Genomic DNA, 18,609 nt, shown 5'->3' with positions numbered 1-18,609 from the left:
GTTTGCGATATTTGCTGTTGATTTTGTTGTAGTTTTTGTTGTTGTTGTTGATTGTTTTTGTTGATTGTTTTTGTTGTAGTTTTTGTTGTTGTTTTTGTTGTCTTTCACATTCTAGTTTGTGCATCTCAGATCACTCGCCTTTTCTAAATGTAACACGAGCATGCGATTTGCATCCATGCATATCATGTGATAAAATTAGGATGGCAATTCGCGATTCGATTAATGCACCACGGTGCTTAATAATCGACAATAAATCGATTATGTGCATGGTTACGCCTCCGACGCATCGGCCAATTCTGCATCGCAACGTGACAAAGACAAAGGGGCCCCGTCTAGCCCACACCGGCAATTGGGGGCAGGTGCCGTTATCGAGTACCCTTTGAATGCCGGCGCGGAGAACGAGCCAGTGGCGTCGCAAGGCACCACACCCGGCCGCCTTTGTCTCCCCACTGCTGTTGTTGACACGAGGTGCTTTATTTGTCGCAAGTTCAGAATACCGGTGTCACAGATCGCTCGACACTGATTTTGGCCGTGACGCGCGCATCATCATCATCGAGGTAGCCGGGTTCGTGGTGACGCGCGCGAAGCGCCACCACTCCACCTTCGACGATAACAAACACGCGGTTTGTTCCAGGGAATCGGACGGCAACGTGTTGTGTGTGTGTCTGTGTGTACAAACAGCACTTGCCCCAAAAGTCTGTTAAGGCTATGGGGGGGAGGGTAGATATTTGTCTCTGTGTACACACGTGCGTATGCACGGACGAATAGTCGCTTTAAGATGTTTTCTTGTTTATGTTTTTGTTTTTTGTTTGTTGCGGTTGCACCCGATTCAAGAGCCGAATGGCTCACAGGGCTATACCTAATAAACTGAAAACTGAAAATAAACTGAAAACTGTGTGTACGAGTGTGTGAATTGTGCACAAAGACAAACAATCCCCGTATATCCTTAACAGACTACTGTGGTAACTGCTGGCCAGCACCACGCCCGGCCGCCTTTGTCCCTCCGGTGGTGACGTTTACACATCGCACCAGGTAGAGTACTCATTTGAGGCTGAGTCAACCCAGGGGAGGCCCAGGACCTACTGGACATGTGTGAAAAAAATCTTTATAGCTCCTCGTATTCCTCCAGCATGAATGACTAACGACCGCTCCCCGCTACATACAGAGACGCGTCACGTCAACACAAAACTAAAATTGACCAACGTCGCTGCGCTCACTTGCAGACACGCGCGGACCGAATGAAAGACCGAACGAAAGACCGAATGAATGAGTCACACGCGCAGGCGGATGAGCGACTGAGAGGCGGCCGTCGGATGCGAATGAATGAGCGAATTGGTCGTGGGAGAGAACGGATGCACGAGTAAGCGATCCAATCCGTGATTGCGTAGACGGGTCGGACATTGACGGTGGAGCGAATGAATGGACAGCCGGATGAGGCGCGCGCGCGGATGAGCGAACGGACGAGCGAGATCGGTCGATTGGCAAATGAATTGAATGTACGACTGAGCGCGCGGCGAATACAGCGACCGAGTGAGTGAATGAATATAACGAATGAGAGGCTGGGTGTGCGAATGAATGAATTCACGAACGCACACACACACGCAGAGAGAGAGAGAGTGAGAGACAGAGAGCGACGTAGCGGGTTTTACATACCGAAATACACCGTCTTCTCGCATTTCGGGCACTTGGACATTGTCGGTGATGTTTCGGTCTCGGTGGCACGCGGGTGGGCTGAGTCGGCTCCAGCCGTCGCTTGGAATCGAGCGGCGAGCGAGGGCGGTGGCGGTGGCAGAGAGGGGAGGATGAGCGGAGGGGGCTTTTCTGGCGATGGGGGTCTACTCACATCTCCCCGCCCCGTCAGACTGGGGCTACGGGAGCGGGCGGGGCCCCTTTGAAACGGGGCGACTGCGCGGCTGCGCAGTGGCGCTCCCCCTCCATCCCCCACCCCTCCATCCCCCACTCCTCCACCGCCCCCCCTCCATCCCCCACCCCTCCATCCCCCACCCCTCCATCCCCTACCCCTCCACCGCCCCCCCTCCATCCCCCACCCCTCCATCCCCCACCCCTCCACCGCCCCCCCTCCATCCCCCACCCCTCCATCCCCCACCCCTCCACCGCCCCCCCTCCATCCCCCACCCCTCCATCCCCCACCCCTCCACCGCCCCCCCTCCATCCCCCACCCCTCCATCCCCCACCCCTCCACCGCCCCCCCCACTCTCCCCCACCCCACTCACCAACAGTCGCCCAGCCCCGCCTCCAGAAGAGCCCGCGCCTCCCTCCCCTCTCCCCGTGCTCCATCCCCGCGGCAGCGCCCCACCAGCCCCACCCCGTGCCTCCAGTCCATGGCCGATTATTCCACCCTCCAGCCCCCGTCCCTAGCCCCCCCTCCCTCCACTCCTCTCCCCCCTCTCTGTTATTTCCCCTCTTCAGATCCATCTGTCCCTCCAACCGTCCCTCCCCTGCCCTCTCATCCCTCCATCCAATCCATCCCTCCCATTACTCCCTCCCTCCCTCTCTAATTTCCTTTCATTGCCCCAGAAGAATCCCCTCTCTCTCTCTCTCCCATTTCCTTCTATCCCTTACCCCACTGCCCTCTCTTTCTCTCATCATTCCCCCCTCCCTCCCCATCTCCTCCCTCCCCATCGCCTGCCACCACTCCCCTCCTGCCTCCCTCCCCACGCCACCGCTGTCTGCTCCGAGTTGTCCCAATTTCTCGCAGACAAGGCGGCACGTGTTCGCCCATGTGCCCAGCGATGCGCACACGTGACCGTCACCACCACCATCATCATCACCACCATCATCATCACGACCTTCATCACTGTCATAATCAATACCATAATCATAATCATCGCGAGCTTCATAATCACTCCCATTATCATACTTTCTTCATCATTGTTATCATCATCACCATCACTACCATCATCACTATAATCATCACTACCATCATCACCACCATCATCATCACCACCATCATCATCACGACCTTCATCACTGTCATAATCAATACTATAATCATAATCATCGCGAGCTTCATAATCACTCCCATTATCATACTTTCTTCATCATTGTTATCATCACCATCACTACCATCATCACTATCATCATCACTACCATCATCACCACCACCATCATCATCACCGCCATCATCATCACGATCTTCATCACTGTCATAATCAATACCATAATCATCGCGAGTTTCATCATTACTCCCATCATCATTCTTTCTTCATCATTGTTATCATCATCATCACCATCACTACCATCATCACTATCATCATTACTACCATCATCATCACTATCATCACTACCATCATCATCACTCCCATCATCACCATCCTTATCGGGATTAAGTAACGCGAATATTCCGCATGTCAATGTTAAACCACAAGTAATTTCCAACGCTGTATATGTCCGTGCACAGCGCGTTACCTGGATGTGGCTGATTCGATCACCCCTCGCTCTTTTCCCTCGCTTTGTGAGAGTTTGGTTTGTGCGATTTCGCGTTCATGCAGCTAACCTATTTCTACCCAAAATTCGCTATCTGCGGTTTGAATTCACTCTATATGCGACTATGCGGTCAAACGTGGGACAACATTGTGTGCGTCCTGTGTTTGCGTGCACTGTCTGTGTGTGCCGTCTGTGTGTACTGTATGTGTGTACTGTGTGTACTGTATGTGTGTACTGTGTGAACTATATATGTATACTGTATATGTGTACTGTGTGTACTGTGTGTGTACTGTATGTGTGTACTGTGTGTGCTGTGTGCGCTACTCGGCAAGCAGCTATCTCCTCGTGCGGTTTCGCTTTGTGCGGCCCTTGTTTTGGGGCGCATCTACTACCGCATAAAGCGAGGCCACCCCTGTACTTTTAATGATTGGCTTTATTCGTGAAAATATTTTACCCGGATAATACCTAACGATGAACACGTGATGTACGTTGTAAAGATGTACGCTGGTCAGTCCCGGTTGGTGAAGAGAAGGAACATAGATGTCGGATCGTAGTGTAGTACAATAATTGAAAGAAAAAAACATACCTCTATTTTGAACAATTGATATTGCTGCACGAACTAGCGGTGGAAATTCCACGTTGTTGTGACGGAGACGAGTCAATCCATACAACAGTTGCTGCTGCAATCTCCACAGTTTTTATAGTTGACATTTAATATCGCTTTATTTAAATGATTATCACTACAGGATTATAGAAGCGCAGCGTGAACGCTCGCGCAATTAGACATCGACCACGTGCTCCAACGTCATCACTGCCCATGGCCTATCTACTGCTGGATGCAAAACGGTGGTGGTGGTGTTGGTGGTGGTGGTTGGGTGTTCTTCTTGGTTACGGGTCTATGCGTTGGCAAGCGAATGTCAAAGACAGAGATTCCCACGCATTGAGCACGACCAGGCGTCGAAAACCTGCGGCTCATGAGTCTCATGCGGCTCTTTAAGGACCGCGTCGTGGCGATATGTATCAAGGACCACCACCGTCTCGTATTCATCACGCGAATTGCGGCTCTTGAAATTTTGAGTTTTTTTTTTTACAGAATTCGAAAAAAAATGCCTCGTTGCTTTTGGTTTCCCGACCTTTGAGCTATATGAACTGTTGGCGCAAGTACTGTACTGTTTGCGAGCGCCTATCAAGATCATCTAGCCCCCCCTCCCCATCCGCCTTTGTCTTCCCCAGCGATGGTGTTTGCACACAGCGCGCCAGATATGACTTTCCGCCGTGGCCGGGAATCGAACTGCTGTCCCACTGGGTTTGTAGTGCAGTGCGCGAACCACTGAGCCACCGCTCGGTAGTGGGACACAGCAGGTTTCTAATATCAAAGTGATATCAAGAACCGGTTCTCGACGTTCGCCTAGGTCGACTCAGACTTAAATGAGCACCTCTCGCGATGCATAAAGAAACATTTGTTGTTGTTGTATTGTTTGTTGTTGTAACTTGCTGACCCGCCCATTCTGGACAGTTCATCGGATTCCGCCTGCTGTCTAAATAAAGATTCTGAGTATGATTCACATGAACGCTCGAGAGAGAGAGAGACAAAGACAGCCGGGCGTGGTTCTCGCCACACCACCCCTACGTGCGCCGTGGCTGACTCAATAATAGGTGCTCGCTAACAGCCCGTACCCATTGGCCATTTAAAACAGTCCGTGGGTCTTTGTGTACATACATGCATGCACGTGGCATGTGCGCATGTATTTATGTGCGCGCGCGCGAGCGAATGTGGGTCGCCGGTTTCAAACGTTGAGCTTTTGGACCCGGCGGCCCGAGTTCGATTCCCACTCACGGCCACCAGTGACAATTATCTGAATCGGTCCTGGACCTCCTCTAGGTCGACTCAGTCTTCAACGAGTACCTGGTGCGATATGTGAACATCGTCACTTAGGGAGACAAAGGCGGGCGGGCCACCCACCCCATTGTCTGCTGTGCCGGCCTTCATAGGTGCTCGCTAACAGCACTTGACCCAACATTCTGTTAGGCCTATATGGGGGATCTTTGGTTGATGTCTTGTGTGCACGAGCGTGCGCGTGTGTGTGTGTCAAAGGGAACGAAGACCGATCGATAGCCTCGTGCACCTAATTATAAGCTGGCTAACTCTCTAAACTATTAAAACAATTTATTTTTTATTTTTCCAAGTAAGGCCCACTGAGCGATATAATTGTTTATCAGAAGGATCTGGCCGAAAATTAGAGCCCAACGCAGTGGCGCATCGCGTGGACATTTATAAATTTAGATTTAAAGCTTTCGTGACTGCAGGGATTCATCTTCTTGGTTCTTTCGGTAAAGTCACGTAGAAGAGAAGTAATAAAATAATAAAAATAAACATAAAATAATTCTCACGACGTTTCCGCCACAACGCAAGCAGCCGTCCTCAGGTGAAGATGGTGGTGTTTCATTTTTCACCTGAGGATGGCTGCTTGCGTTGTGGCCGAAACGTTGTGAGAATTATTTTATTATGTTTGTGTTTAGTGTTATTATGTTTTATTTTTATTTTATTACTTCCCTTCTACGTGACTTTACCGAAAGAACCAAGAAGATGGACATTTATAGCAGCCAAAAACTCTAAACCGCATGTTTATTCTCCGGAGGACCCGGACAAAAATCCACGCGGCCACGGGGAGAGAGAGAAAATACAAACTTCAAATATACAGCAGGCGTCAGGTTCGCGATCGAACCTACGACCTCTTTCCCGTATACCGGGCGAGGTAGTTAACATCTCGCCACCGTGGCCAACAACAAAACCGTGGCCCCGTTGGCTCCAAACGTCCGTGCAAAGGGAGGAAGCTATAGAGGGGGTTGGTTGGTGGTGGGGAGGGAGGGGGACGGTGAGATGTTGGGGATACAATTTCCATGCGGGGCAATTTGCTTGTGGCGGGTTCTCATCAACCGCAAATTACACGGAGATCACAATCCCGAGAACCCCCCCCCCCACCCTTGAGCCCCCCCCCCCATCCCCTGAGACCTCCCGGAGCTGTTTGATCCCAAATCCCAAACGCCGACGCTGCCCCCCCCCACCCCCCCCCGCGAACCGAACCCCGGTCACTCAGTGCCACGTGCTCAGAATCAGAATCCGGAGGAAATCCGAAGAGCAATGAAGCTCTATTTTCGTCTCACAGATGTCCAGTGTGGGCGGGTCAGCAACGTTTCAACAGCAAACAACAACAACAATAACAACAACAACTACAATAGAAGTTCCAAAATAAAGAAAGTGGTCGGCTTGGAACCAGCCGGTCTCCCCATCGAGTTCTCACCCTCTACTGACAGCCCTGAGCCACTGGTGGAAATTCCACGTTCTCGTGGCGGTGGAGAGTATATCCAAAGGACACTTCCTGTTGAATTCCCCACAACTTGGTGCGATTTTTTTTAGGGGAGGGGCGTCACGCAGGAACGGTTGCAGAATTCACTTGCCGCTGATGTTCCCCGACGCCGAGATGATAATTCAGGTCGCCGGGTTGGTAAGTGCAGTTTGCTAACCATTGCGCCACCGCTCGACCCCCCGCCCCCATCTCCCCCCCCCCACCCCTGCCCCCAAACTAGAATAAGAATAACAGAACGTTAAATGTAAAACAATAAATATCAGTTGGAATGTTTGAACGTGTCTCGGCTTTCAGACAGTCCCGGCCGCCCCCCCCCGTCAGCTGATTCGCTTCGCTCAAACATTGCACGCGTTTCCCTCCCTCTACGCGGATTCGGTTTGTGCGATTTCGCGTGCGTGCAGGCGAACATATTTCCTCCCCAAAAATTCGCTATATGCGGTTTGAATTCACTCGTTGTGTGGCTTTTTGCTGTCGGAATTGTGACCACGTGTGTAAGGTGTGCGTACTGTCTGCGATTTCGCTCAAAGCGAGAGGAAACTTGTGCTGACATTTAATTGATTTAAGTCATTAAAATATTTAATCCGGATGATCTCCTGAGACGATGGAACATTCCGTTGGCAACGGTGTCCGGGGCGTCGATGAACACGACACGTGCGTTGCTGGTCAGAAATAATCCTTCACCACTCCGGTTTGATGGGGAGCATAGACGTCGGGATCGCAGTGCAGCACAACAACTCTTGATTTTATTTTTATTTGCGTCACTTGCTCGCGGTGGAAAAATCCCACGTTTTCGTGACGGAGACGAGTCGATCCGTACGATGGTCGCTGTTGCAAATCTCTGGTCCGCGCGCGATAATCCCGGGGGCGCGTTGGCGCAGGTTGTGGCTCGGGAACACGGCCAAGGGAAGGCGAGAGAGCTTTTTTTATGAATATTTTTTGGCAAAGGTGGCCCCCTTCAGAATATAATAATCAGCTCTTTCCGAGTCCAGATCTGCGATGCGTATTAATCATCGCAATGCCTCTCACGTAACGTGTCTACAATTTAGTTTGTTCGTTTGTCTACAATGCGACGAAGATTATTTTCTCTTCTTATTTGTAACAGCGTGTGAGTCGATGGGATCTCAGGAGTAGTTTTGCGATGTCTCCTTCCGCGGGCCGTTTCTAGCGCACGGCGTTGATGCACAGATAGCCCTGCGAGAGCGTTCCGAATGACACGAACACTCAATATCGTGACACGACGCTGGTCACAACTCGAAAAACAGATGGGGGGGGGGGGGGGATACGAAGCGTGATTCCCCTAACAGAGTTAAGGAGAGAGACAGAGACGAGTAAAGTATAGAGAGGTGGGATAGGTAGGAGCGATAGAAGAGAAGGGAAGGGAGAGATAGGGCAGGGAGAGACTTTTTAAACAACTTTTATTGCCGCCAGCAGAAAAAGCACTGGAGGCGATTTCAATATGAAATACACAGTCACCAGCAAACAAAAGGAGAGAGAGAGGAGAGAGATGGGAGAGTTAGGAGAGTGAGAAGAGAGGGGAGAGCAGTGCGAGAGAAATGCAAGAGGAGATTTGGGAGAGATACGGGTGAGAGGCTGGGTTAAGGGAGAAGACACACGGGGGGGGGGGGGGGGGAGTGAGGCGGGGTGGAGATATTTGGTGGTGCGTGCAGGCAAATGGAGCGAGATGAGAGAGGGGGAGATGTATGGGAATGTATAGAGAGAGGATGGGGGGGGGGCTAGAGGAGAGAGTTGTTGGTAGAGGGAGGAGAGACAATAGAGAGAGAGAGTGGTTAATTATTCACACGTGCTCTCGTAACTCGATCCAGGGCCAAGCAACGCGCGTGCAACTGCGGCAGCGCGGGGTCGTGCCCACCTCTCCCTCCCCGCGTCCACCTCCCCGTGTCCACCTCCCCACGTCCACCTCCCCGCGTCACCCTCCCCGTGTCCACCTCCCCGTGTCCACCTCCTTGCGTCCACCTCCCCGCGTCCACCTCCGTGTCCACCTCCCCGTGTCCACCTCCCCGTGCCCACCTCCCCGCATCCACCTCCCCACGTCCACCTCTGCTCTACCCGAACAGGCGGCGTGTGACCGTTATTAATCACACGCCTGCCCACCCGCTCGCCCTTGTGATTATCGATAACTAACTTGTGATTATCGATAACTAACTTGTGATTACCAATAACTAACTCACTTGTGATTACCGATAACTAACTTGTGATTACCAATAACTAACTCGTGATTACAAATATCTAACTCGTGATTACCGATAACTAAACTGCCTCCCTTGTCAGTGGGTGCGGCAGTTCGATCCGCGGCCATGGCTCACGTCATTGCTTCCCGCGCCGCGCCGTGAAATACGCTCAAACACCGGCCCACGATGGACAGCGCGTCGTGTGTGGGGAGGCCCTCATCCAGCAGTGGATTGACCACGGTGACCCGATAGATCAATGCGAGGGCACCCAGATGGTGGCTACGCGGCTGCACGTGGCAGCTGCCTGTGATCCAGTGAAGGTTGGTGGATCACCGCCGCACAGATGTTGTGGTGAAACTCCCTTCCCGTGGATGCGGCGAGGAGGCGGTACAGCAAGAGGACGAATCGCCATCTGTGTCCATCTGTACGGGGATCGAGTGTTGCCCCCTCGCGCGAGTCGTGGGGTTTTCTCCGTGTGCTCCGGTTTCCTCCCCACGTGTATAATAATCATAATAATAAACACAACTCATGATTAATTGGCTGAAAATATATTAAAATAAAATAAACCAATGTAGTAGCAGGACCCTCCTATCACTCAGTGTGGCAAAATAATAATAATTGTAACTAAAATACGAATAATTTAGGAGAAGGCGTTACAGCAGGTGGACTAATTTCCACGTGTTTCCAGGGTTGTACATTCACAAGGGTTCTTTGTTTACATTCGCAAAGTGTTTGTGTGCCTCTCTGCTTGCCCACCTTGCCTGCCTACAGACCTCGTGGTGGCCTGCACACACCCACACACCCGTCTAGCCACTGTGCCTATGCCGGCGTTACGTGTTTGTCTCTCGTTTAAAGGCCGCCCTGAACGCAGCTCTGTTGCCACAATAGAATAGCCGGTCGTTAGTTTGTTTATCGGTGGGGGCATAGGCGCGGCAGCATAGGAGTACAATACAACCGTGGATGTATTATTTCCCGCTCTGCTCAACAAGAATCCACGCGGTCCATGGGCAACCCAGGTCACTGTTGCGTCCGAGATGTATCCTCGTCACCTTTGAGCTCCCACGTGGCAAAACAAATTATACATAAACATAAACCTGGACCTGTTTGCGTCTGGTGTTTAACCCATCGGGGCACGGTCCAGCCTCGGCCCTGCTTAGCTTCCCAAATCGGGCCGATTCGAGAAGGTTATTTGGGCCACGCGCAAGCAGCCAATGGGTTCACAAGTAACCCGTTCAGAGAAACTGCAAATAACTTCACATCCCAACCCAAGTACACGTTGCCAGGGCACATCACGGTTATTATAAACAGTTCAGCGCGCCGCTACGTCCATGATATGCGCTCTGGCTTTGGCTTCGCCTGTGGTGGTGGTGGTGGGAGGTGGGGGAGCTGTAACGTGGGCAGGGGGATTAAGAAAATGCCGCAACACGCGCTGGTGAAGACAATGTCCATTTGAAGGTAAAACGCGGCGTGCGCGTGGGGATTACGTCAGGAGCTGCCGAAAGAAATCACAGCGGAATCCGGCCCTCCTCCCTCCTCCTACTCCCCCCTCCTCATACATCGTCCTCCTCCCTCCTCCTCTACCTCATCATCCACCTCATCATCCACCTCCCTCTTCCTCCTCTCTCGTTCCTCGCCCACCCACATGCTCCTCCTCCTGGCACAGTCTGCCCCGCTGTGATTGAGTGGAGGGTGAGTGGAGGGTGAGAGTGAGTGGAGGGTGAGTGGAGGGTGAGAGTGAGTGGAGGGTGAGTGGAGGGTGAGTGGAGGGTGAGTGGATGGTGAGAGTGAGTGGAGGGTGAGTGGAGGGTGAGTGGAGGGTGAGTGTGAATGGAGGGTGAGGGTGAGTGGAGGGTGAGTGGAGGGTGAGTGGATGGTGAGAGTGAGTGGATGGTGAGTGGAGGGTGAGTGGAGGGTGAGAGTGAGTGGAGGGTGAGTGGAGGGTGAGTGGATGGTGAGAGTGAGTGGAGGGTGAGTGGAGGGTGAGTGGAGGGTGAGTGGATGGGGAGAGTGAGTGGAGGGTGAGTGGAGGGTGAGTGGAGGATGAGTGTGAATGGAGGGTGAGGGTGAGTGGAGGGTGAGTGGAGGGTGAGTGGATGGTGAGAGTGAGGGTGAGTGGAGGGTGAGAGTGAGTGGAGGGTGAGTGGAGGGTGAGTGGATGGTGAGAGTGAGTGGATGGTGAGTGGAGGGTGAGTGGAGGGTGAGAGTGAGTGGAGGGTGAGTGGAGGGTGAGTGGATGGTGAGAGTGAGTGGAGGGTGAGTGGAGGGTGAGTGGAGGGTGAGTGGATGGGGAGAGTGAGTGGAGGGTGAGTGGAGGGTGAGTGGAGGATGAGTGTGAATGGAGGGTGAGGGTGAGTGGAGGGTGAGTGGAGGGTGAGTGGAGGGTGAGTGGAGGGTGAGTGGATGGTGAGTGGATGGTGAGAGTGAGTGGATGGTGAGTGGAGGGTGAGTGGAGGGTGAGAGTGAGTGGAGGGTGAGTGGAGGGTGAGTGGATGGTGAGAGTGAGTGGAGGGTGAGTGGAGGGTGAGTGGAGGGTGAGTGGATGGTGAGAGTGAGTGGAGGGTGAGTGGAGGGTGAGTGGAGGATGAGTGTGAATGGAGGGTGAGGGTGAGTGGAGGGTGAGTGGAGGGTGAGTGGATGGTGAGAGTGAGGGTGAGTGGAGGGTGAGAGTGAGTGGAGGGTGAGTGGAGGGTGAGTGGAGGGTGAGTGGAGAGTGAGAGTGAGTGGAGGGTGAGTGGAGGGTGAGTGGAGGGTGAGTGGAGGGTGAGGGTGAGTGGAGGGTGAGGGGAGGGTGAGGGGAGGGTGAGTGGAGGGTGAGTGGAGGGTGAGTGGATGGTTAGAGTGAGTGGAGGGTGAGTGGAGGGTGAGTGGAGGGTGAGTGTGAAAGGAGGGTGAGGGTGAGTGGAGGGTGAGTGGAGGGTGAGTGGAGGGTGAGTGGATGGTGAGAGTGAATGGAGGGTGAGTGGAGGATGAGTGGAGGGTGAGTGTGAATGGAGGGTGAGGGTGAGTGGAGGGTGAGTGGAGGGTGAGTGGATGGTGAGAGTGAGTGGAGGGTGAGTGGAGGGTGAGTGGAGGGTGAGAGTGAGTGGAGGGTGAGTGGAGGGTGAGTGGAGGGTGAGTGGAGGGTGAGGGTGAGTGGAGGGTGAGGGGAGGGTGAGTGGAGGGTGAGTGGAGGGTGAGAGTGAGTGGAGGGTGAGTGGAGGGTGAGTGTGAATGGAGGGTGAGGGTGAGTGGAGGGTGAGTGGAGGGTGAGTGGATGGTGAGTGGATGGTGAGAGTGAGTGGAGGGTGAGTGGAGGGTGAGTGGAGGGTGAGTGGATGGTGAGAGTGAGTGGAGGGTGAGTGGAGGGTGAGTGGAGGGTGAGTGTGAATGGAGGGTGAGGGTGAGTGGAGGGTGAGTGGAGGGTGAGTGGATGGTGAGAGTGAGTGGATGGTGAGTGGAGGGTGAGTGGAGGGTGAGAGTGAGTGGAGGGTGAGTGGAGGGTGAGTGGATGGTGAGAGTGAGTGGAGGGTGAGTGGAGGGTGAGTGGAGGGTGAGTGGATGGTGAGAGTGAGTGGAGGGTGAGTGGAGGGTGAGTGGAGGATGAGTGTGAATGGAGGGTGAGGGTGAGTGGAGGGTGAGTGGAGGGTGAGTGGATGGTGAGAGTGAGGGTGAGTGGAGGGTGAGTGGAGGGTGAGTGGTGGGTGAGTGGATGGTGAGTGGATGGTGAGAGTGAGTGGAGGGTGAGTGGAGGGTGAGTGGATGGTGAGTGGAGGGTGAGTGGATGGTGAGTGGAGGGTGAGTGGATGGTGAGTGGAGGGTGAGTGGATGGTGAGAGTAAGTGGAGAGTGAGTGGAGGGTGAGTGGAGGGTGAGTGGAGGGTGAGTGGATGGTGAGAGTGAGTGGAGAGTGAGTGGAGGGTGAGTGGAGGGTGAGTGGAGGGTGAGTGCATGGTGAGAGTGAGTGGAGAGTGAGTGGAGGGTGAGTGGAGGGTGAGTGGAGGGTGAGTGGATGGTGAGTGGATGGTGAGAGTGAGTGGAGGGTGAGTGGAGGGTGAGTGGAGGGTGAGTGGATGGTGAGAGTGAGTGGAGGGTGAGTGGAGGGTGAGTGGAGGGTGAGTGTGAATGGAGGGTGAGGGTGAGTGGAGGGTGAGTGGAGGGTGAGTGGATGGTGAGAGTGAGTGGATGGTGAGTGGAGGGTGAGTGGAGGGTGAGAGTGAGTGGAGGGTGAGTGGAGGGTGAGTGGATGGTGAGAGTGAGTGGAGGGTGAGTGGAGGGTGAGTGGAGGGTGAGTGGATGGTGAGAGTGAGTGGAGGGTGAGTGGAGGGTGAGTGGAGGATGAGTGTGAATGGAGGGTGAGGGTGAGTGGAGGGTGAGTGGAGGGTGAGTGGATGGTGAGAGTGAGGGTGAGTGGAGGGTGAGTGGAGGGTGAGTGGTGGGTGAGTGGATGGTGAGTGGATGGTGAGAGTGAGTGGAGGGTGAGTGGAGGGTGAGTGGATGGTGAGTGGAGGGTGAGTGGATGGTGAGTGGAGGGTGAGTGGATGGTGAGTGGAGGGTGAGTGGATGGTGAGAGTAAGTGGAGAGTGAGTGGAGGGTGAGTGGAGGGTGAGTGGAGGGTGAGTGGATGGTGAGAGTGAGTGGAGAGTGAGTGGAGGGTGAGTGGAGGGTGAGTGGAGGGTGAGTGCATGGTGAGAGTGAGTGGAGAGTGAGTGGAGGGTGAGTGGTGGGTGAGTGGTGGGTGAGTGGATGGTGAGAGTGAGTGGAGAGTGAGTGGATGGTGAGTGGAGGGTGAGTGGTGGGTGAGTGGTGGGTGAGTGGATGGTGAGAGTGAGTGGAGAGTGAGTGGAGGGTGAGTGATGGGTGAGTGGATGGTGAGTGGACTAACTAGTCTGTCTCCAAGCCCACCAGCCCCTATCACTAACAAGTCTGTCTCCCAGCCCACCAGCCCCTATCACTAACTAGTCTGGCTCCTAGCCCCCCAGCCCCTATCACTAACTAGTCTGGCTCCTAGCCCACCAGCCCCTATCACTAACTAGTCTGGCTCCCAGCCCACCAGCCCCTACCACTAACTAGCCTGGCTCCTAGCCCACCAGCCCCTACCACTAACTAGTCTGGCTCCTAGCCCACCAGCCCCTATCACTAACTAGTCTGGCTCCTAGCCCACCAGCCCCTACCACTAACTAGCCTGGCTCCTAGCCCACCAGCCCCTATCACTAACTAGTCTGGCTCCTAGCCCACCCAGCCCCTATCACTAACTAGTCTGGCTCCTAGCCCACCAGCCCCTACCACTAACTAGCCTGGCTCCTAGCCCACCAGCCCCTATCACTAACTAGTCTGTCTCCTAGCCCACCAGCCCCTACCACTAACTAGCCTGGCTCCTAGCCCACCAGCCCCTATCACTAACTAGTCTGGCTCCTAGCCCACCAGCCCCTATCACTAACTAGTCTCCTAGCCCACTAGCCCCTACCACTAACTAGTCTGGCTCCTAGCCCACCAGCCCCTATCACTAACTAGTCTGTCTCCTAGCCCACCAGCCCCTATCACTAACTAGTCTGGCTCCTAGCCCACCCAGCCCCTATCACTAACTAGTCTGGCTCCTAGCCCACCAGCCCCTATCACTAACTAGTCTGGCTCCTAGCCCACCCAGCCCCTATCACTAACTAGTCTCCTAGCCCACCAGCCCCTATCACTAACTAGTCTGGCTCCTAGCCCACCCAGCCCCTATCACTAACTAGTCTCCTAGCCCACCAGCCCCTACCACTAACTAGTCTGGCTCCTAGCCCACCAGCCCCTATCACTAACTAGTCCGGCTCCTAGCCCACCCAGCCCCTATCACTAACTAGTCTGTCTCCTAGCCCACCAGCCCCTATCACTAACTAGTCTGGCTCCTAGCCCACCCAGCCCCTATCACTAACTAGTCTCCTAGCCCACCAGCCCCTACCACTAACTAGTCTGGCTCCTAGCCCACCAGCCCCTATCACTAACTAGTCTGGCTCCTAGCCCACCCAGCCCCTATCACTAACTAGTCTCCTAGCCCACCAGCCCCTACCACTAACTAGTCTGGCTCCTAGCCCACCAGCCCCTATCACTAACTAGTCCGGCTCCTAGCCCACCCAGCCCCTATCACTAACTAGTCTGTCTCCTAGCCCACCAGCCCCTATCACTAACTAGTCTGGCTCCTAGCCCACCCAGCCCCTATCACTAACTAGTCTCCTAGCCCACCAGCCCCTACCACTAACTAGTCTGGCTCCTAGCCCACCAGCCCCTATCACTAACTAGTCTGGCTCCTAGCCCACCCAGCCCCTATCACTATAGAGCCTGGCTCCTAGCCCACCAGTGTGTGTATGTTATTAGTATAATATTAGTATTATCATGTTTGGTTGTAATGCCCAATTAGACCCTCGGCGTGCCCAGACATAATAGGTTGACGGCACGTTTTGTTGTTGGTGATGTTAGTGATGTTGGTGATGTTGGTGATGATGGTGATGTTGGTGATGATGGTGATGTTGGTGATGTTGGTGACGTTGGTGATGTTGGTGACGTTGGTGACGTTGGTGACGTTGGTGATGTTGGTGATGTTGGTGATGTTGGTGATGTTGGTGACGTTGGTGATGTTGGTGATGTTGGTGATGTTGGTGATGTTGGTGATGTTGGTGACGTTGGTGACGTTGGTGACGTTGGTGATGTTGGTGATGTTGGTGATGTTGGTGACGTTGGTGATGTTGGTGATGTTGGTGATGTTGGTGACGTTGGTGATGTTGGTGATGTTGGTGATGTTGGTGACGTTGGTGATGTTGGTGATGTTGGTGATGTTGGTGATGTTGGTGATGTTGGTGATGTTGGTGACGTTGGTGATGTTGGTGATGATGGTGATGTTGGTGATGTTGGTGATGTTGGTGATGTTGGTGATGTTGGTGACGTTGGTGATGTTGGTGATGATGGTGATGTTGGTGATGTTGGTGATGTTGGTGATGTTGGTGATGTTGGTGATGTTGGTGACGTTGGTGATGTTGGTGATGTTGGTGATGTTGGTGATGTTGGTGATGTTAGTGATGTTGGTGATGTTGGTGATGATGGTGATGTTGGTGATGATGGTGATGTTGGTGATGTTGGTGATGTTGGTGATGATGGTGATGTTGGTGATGTTGGTGACGTTGGTGACGTTGGTGATGTTGGTGATGTTGGTGACGTTGGTGACGTTGGTGATGTTGGTGACGTTGGTGATGTTGGTGACGTTGGTGATGTTGGTGATGTTGGTGATGTTGGTGATATTGGTGACGTTGGTGATGTTGGTGACGTTGGTGATGTTGGTGATGTTGGTGATGTTGGTGACGTTGGTGATGTTGGTGACGTTGGTGATGTTGGTGACGTTGGTGATGTTGGTGATGTTGGTGACGTTGGTGACGTTGGTGATGTTGGTGATGTTGGTGACGTTGGTGATGTTGGTGATGTTGGTGATGTTGGTGACGTTGGTGATGTTGGTGACGTTGGTGATGTTGGTGATGTTGGTGATGTTGGTGACGTTGGTGACGTTGGTGACGTTGGTGATGTTGGTGATGTTGGTGACGTTGGTGATGTTGGTGATGTTGGTGACGTTGGTGATGTTGGTGATGTTGGTGACGTTGGTGACGTTGGTGACGTTGGTGATGTTGGTGATGTTGTTGTAATTTCTCTTTGCGGGATGGGGGGTGGGGGTGGTGAAACAAGCCTCGTGGCAGCGTTCGCTTACGGGAACACGAACGGAAGCAATGAGCGTCGGTGACGATCTGAACAAAATCGAATCGCGGGCCCAGGGCAGACCAGGGCATACCGGGGTTCGCTCCCTCCCTCCCGGGGGATCGTGCAATTTGTCCACGCGTGCCTCCCGCTGACTGAACAATTCGCTACTTTATTAGGCAAGAACTGCAACACGCAACAATCGTCACGAGCGCGGCCGTACAAGGGAGAAAAAAAAGAGATCACGTGCTTTGAAGAAGGTTCATTGTCCGAAACGTCGCTTAACCCAACCGCGACCCCCCGACCCCGACCCCTCGACAAACCCCAGAGGTTGCAAAGAGAGAGGCAGTCACTCGGGCACGGGGGGAGGAGCGGGAAGGGAAGAAATCGCCTCCGATGAGCGCGGTTGGCTGCGTAACGGTGCGAAAGAATTTCAACAGGACACACACATACACACACATACATACACGCACATACACATACATACACATACACACACATACACACACATACACACACATACACACACATACATACACGCACATACACACATACACACACATACACGCACATACATACACATACACACATACACACACATACACACACATACACACACATACACACATACACACACATACACAAACACACATACATACAACAACAACAACAACCGCCATTCGCCACTAAGTGGCGGTGACGTCACCACGACGCTTGTGCCAGGCCATGTGCACCTTGAGGCCACGTGAAGTGTCGAACGCCCGCTGGCAGGAGGTCACGGGGCAGACCCAGGTGCCACGGGTCGACTGACCGAGATGACCGAGATGACTGACTGATGCACCACCTGTGCCCCCTACTGTGCCAACTTGCTGTGCTTTAGCCACCCGGCGCTCTGCTCGTTGTTGTGAGCGTCGCTCCTCCGCCCTCCGTTGTTGTTGGAGGGCGACTGCCTCCAACTGCCCAGTAGCGTCCTTCACGAGCCTCCTCCACTGAGGCCGATCTTGACACCGCTGGTACCAGTCATCGGCAAGTCCACTCAGCTCCACGTCCTCCTGTACCACATCACTCCATCTCTTCTCTAGCCCGTGCCGCGCCCGTTTAGCCCCCTCGATCCGGCCGAACAAAAGCTGCTTAGGCATGCGGTGGCTGGGCATGCGGGCTACATGACCCAGCCAACGCAGCCTTGCCTGCCGGAGGAGCTCACTGATGGGACTTTGCCCAGATCTTTCAAGGACTTGTGAGCTCCTCACACAATCCAGCCTGGTTAAACCCAGGATGGATCGTAGGCAGGCCAGCCTAAATGTTTCCAACCGGCGAAGATGCTCCACTAGGGGGGTCCACGTTTCGCAAGCGTAGAGAAGGGAGGGAATGACCGTGGCCGAAAAGACCTGAAGCTTCGTGCGGAGCGACAGACCAGGTAGCTTCCACACAGCGTTACGCAACCGATGAAAAGATATTGCCGCTCGACTGATTCGGAGTGAGACCTCTGCTGATAAACTGGAGCCGGTCATAAGCACACTGCCCAGGTATGGGAAACTCTCCACTCTCTCCACAACTGCCCCATCACCAATTGGGAGTTGTGGGGGTGGAGTGTCCGATGGTACAAAATACCCAGGCAGGTGCTTAGTTTTGGTGGGGCTGATGGTAAGGCCCCACCTCTTAGTGGCACGCTCCAGTCTCAGCAGCAGCGTCTCCAACTCCTCTTCTGAATGAGCAGCTATTACCAAATCATCGGCATACATAACGTGGTTGACCAATAGGGAGCCATCCCTTGATCGCACCCGGGCGTCGATCAGCCTCCCATTATATCTGTACCAAATGGAAATTCCCCCGGTACAGCTATTGAAGGCTTCACGAACTACGCAGTCGAAATAGATGTTAAATAATGTGGGAGCCAGAGGACATCCCTGTCGC

The 18,609-nt window shown here is 53.6% G+C and overlaps 1 protein-coding gene across 1 annotated transcript in view; it reads right to left on the bottom strand.

Annotated features, from left to right (window-relative positions):
• The window catches only part of LOC144944039 (cysteine-rich protein 2-like), a 37,370-nt gene extending 35,414 nt beyond the window's left edge, over positions 1 to 1,956 (bottom strand). Inside the window, exon 1 of the mRNA XM_078872060.1 lies at positions 1,654 to 1,956. Within this exon, the coding sequence (XP_078728186.1) occupies positions 1,654 to 1,693 (40 nt within the window). The 5' untranslated portion in view covers positions 1,694 to 1,956. The remainder of the gene's footprint in view (positions 1 to 1,653) is intronic.
• Positions 1,957 to 18,609: the final 16,653 nt, after the last annotated feature.

This window comes from Lampetra fluviatilis, chromosome 33 (assembly GCF_964198595.1).
Source record: "Lampetra fluviatilis chromosome 33, kcLamFluv1.1, whole genome shotgun sequence".
Classification (NCBI taxonomy): Eukaryota; Metazoa; Chordata; class Hyperoartia; order Petromyzontiformes; family Petromyzontidae; genus Lampetra; species Lampetra fluviatilis.
Note: the sequence above shows the minus strand (reverse complement) of the source record. Positions and strands in the feature narration are given on the sequence as shown.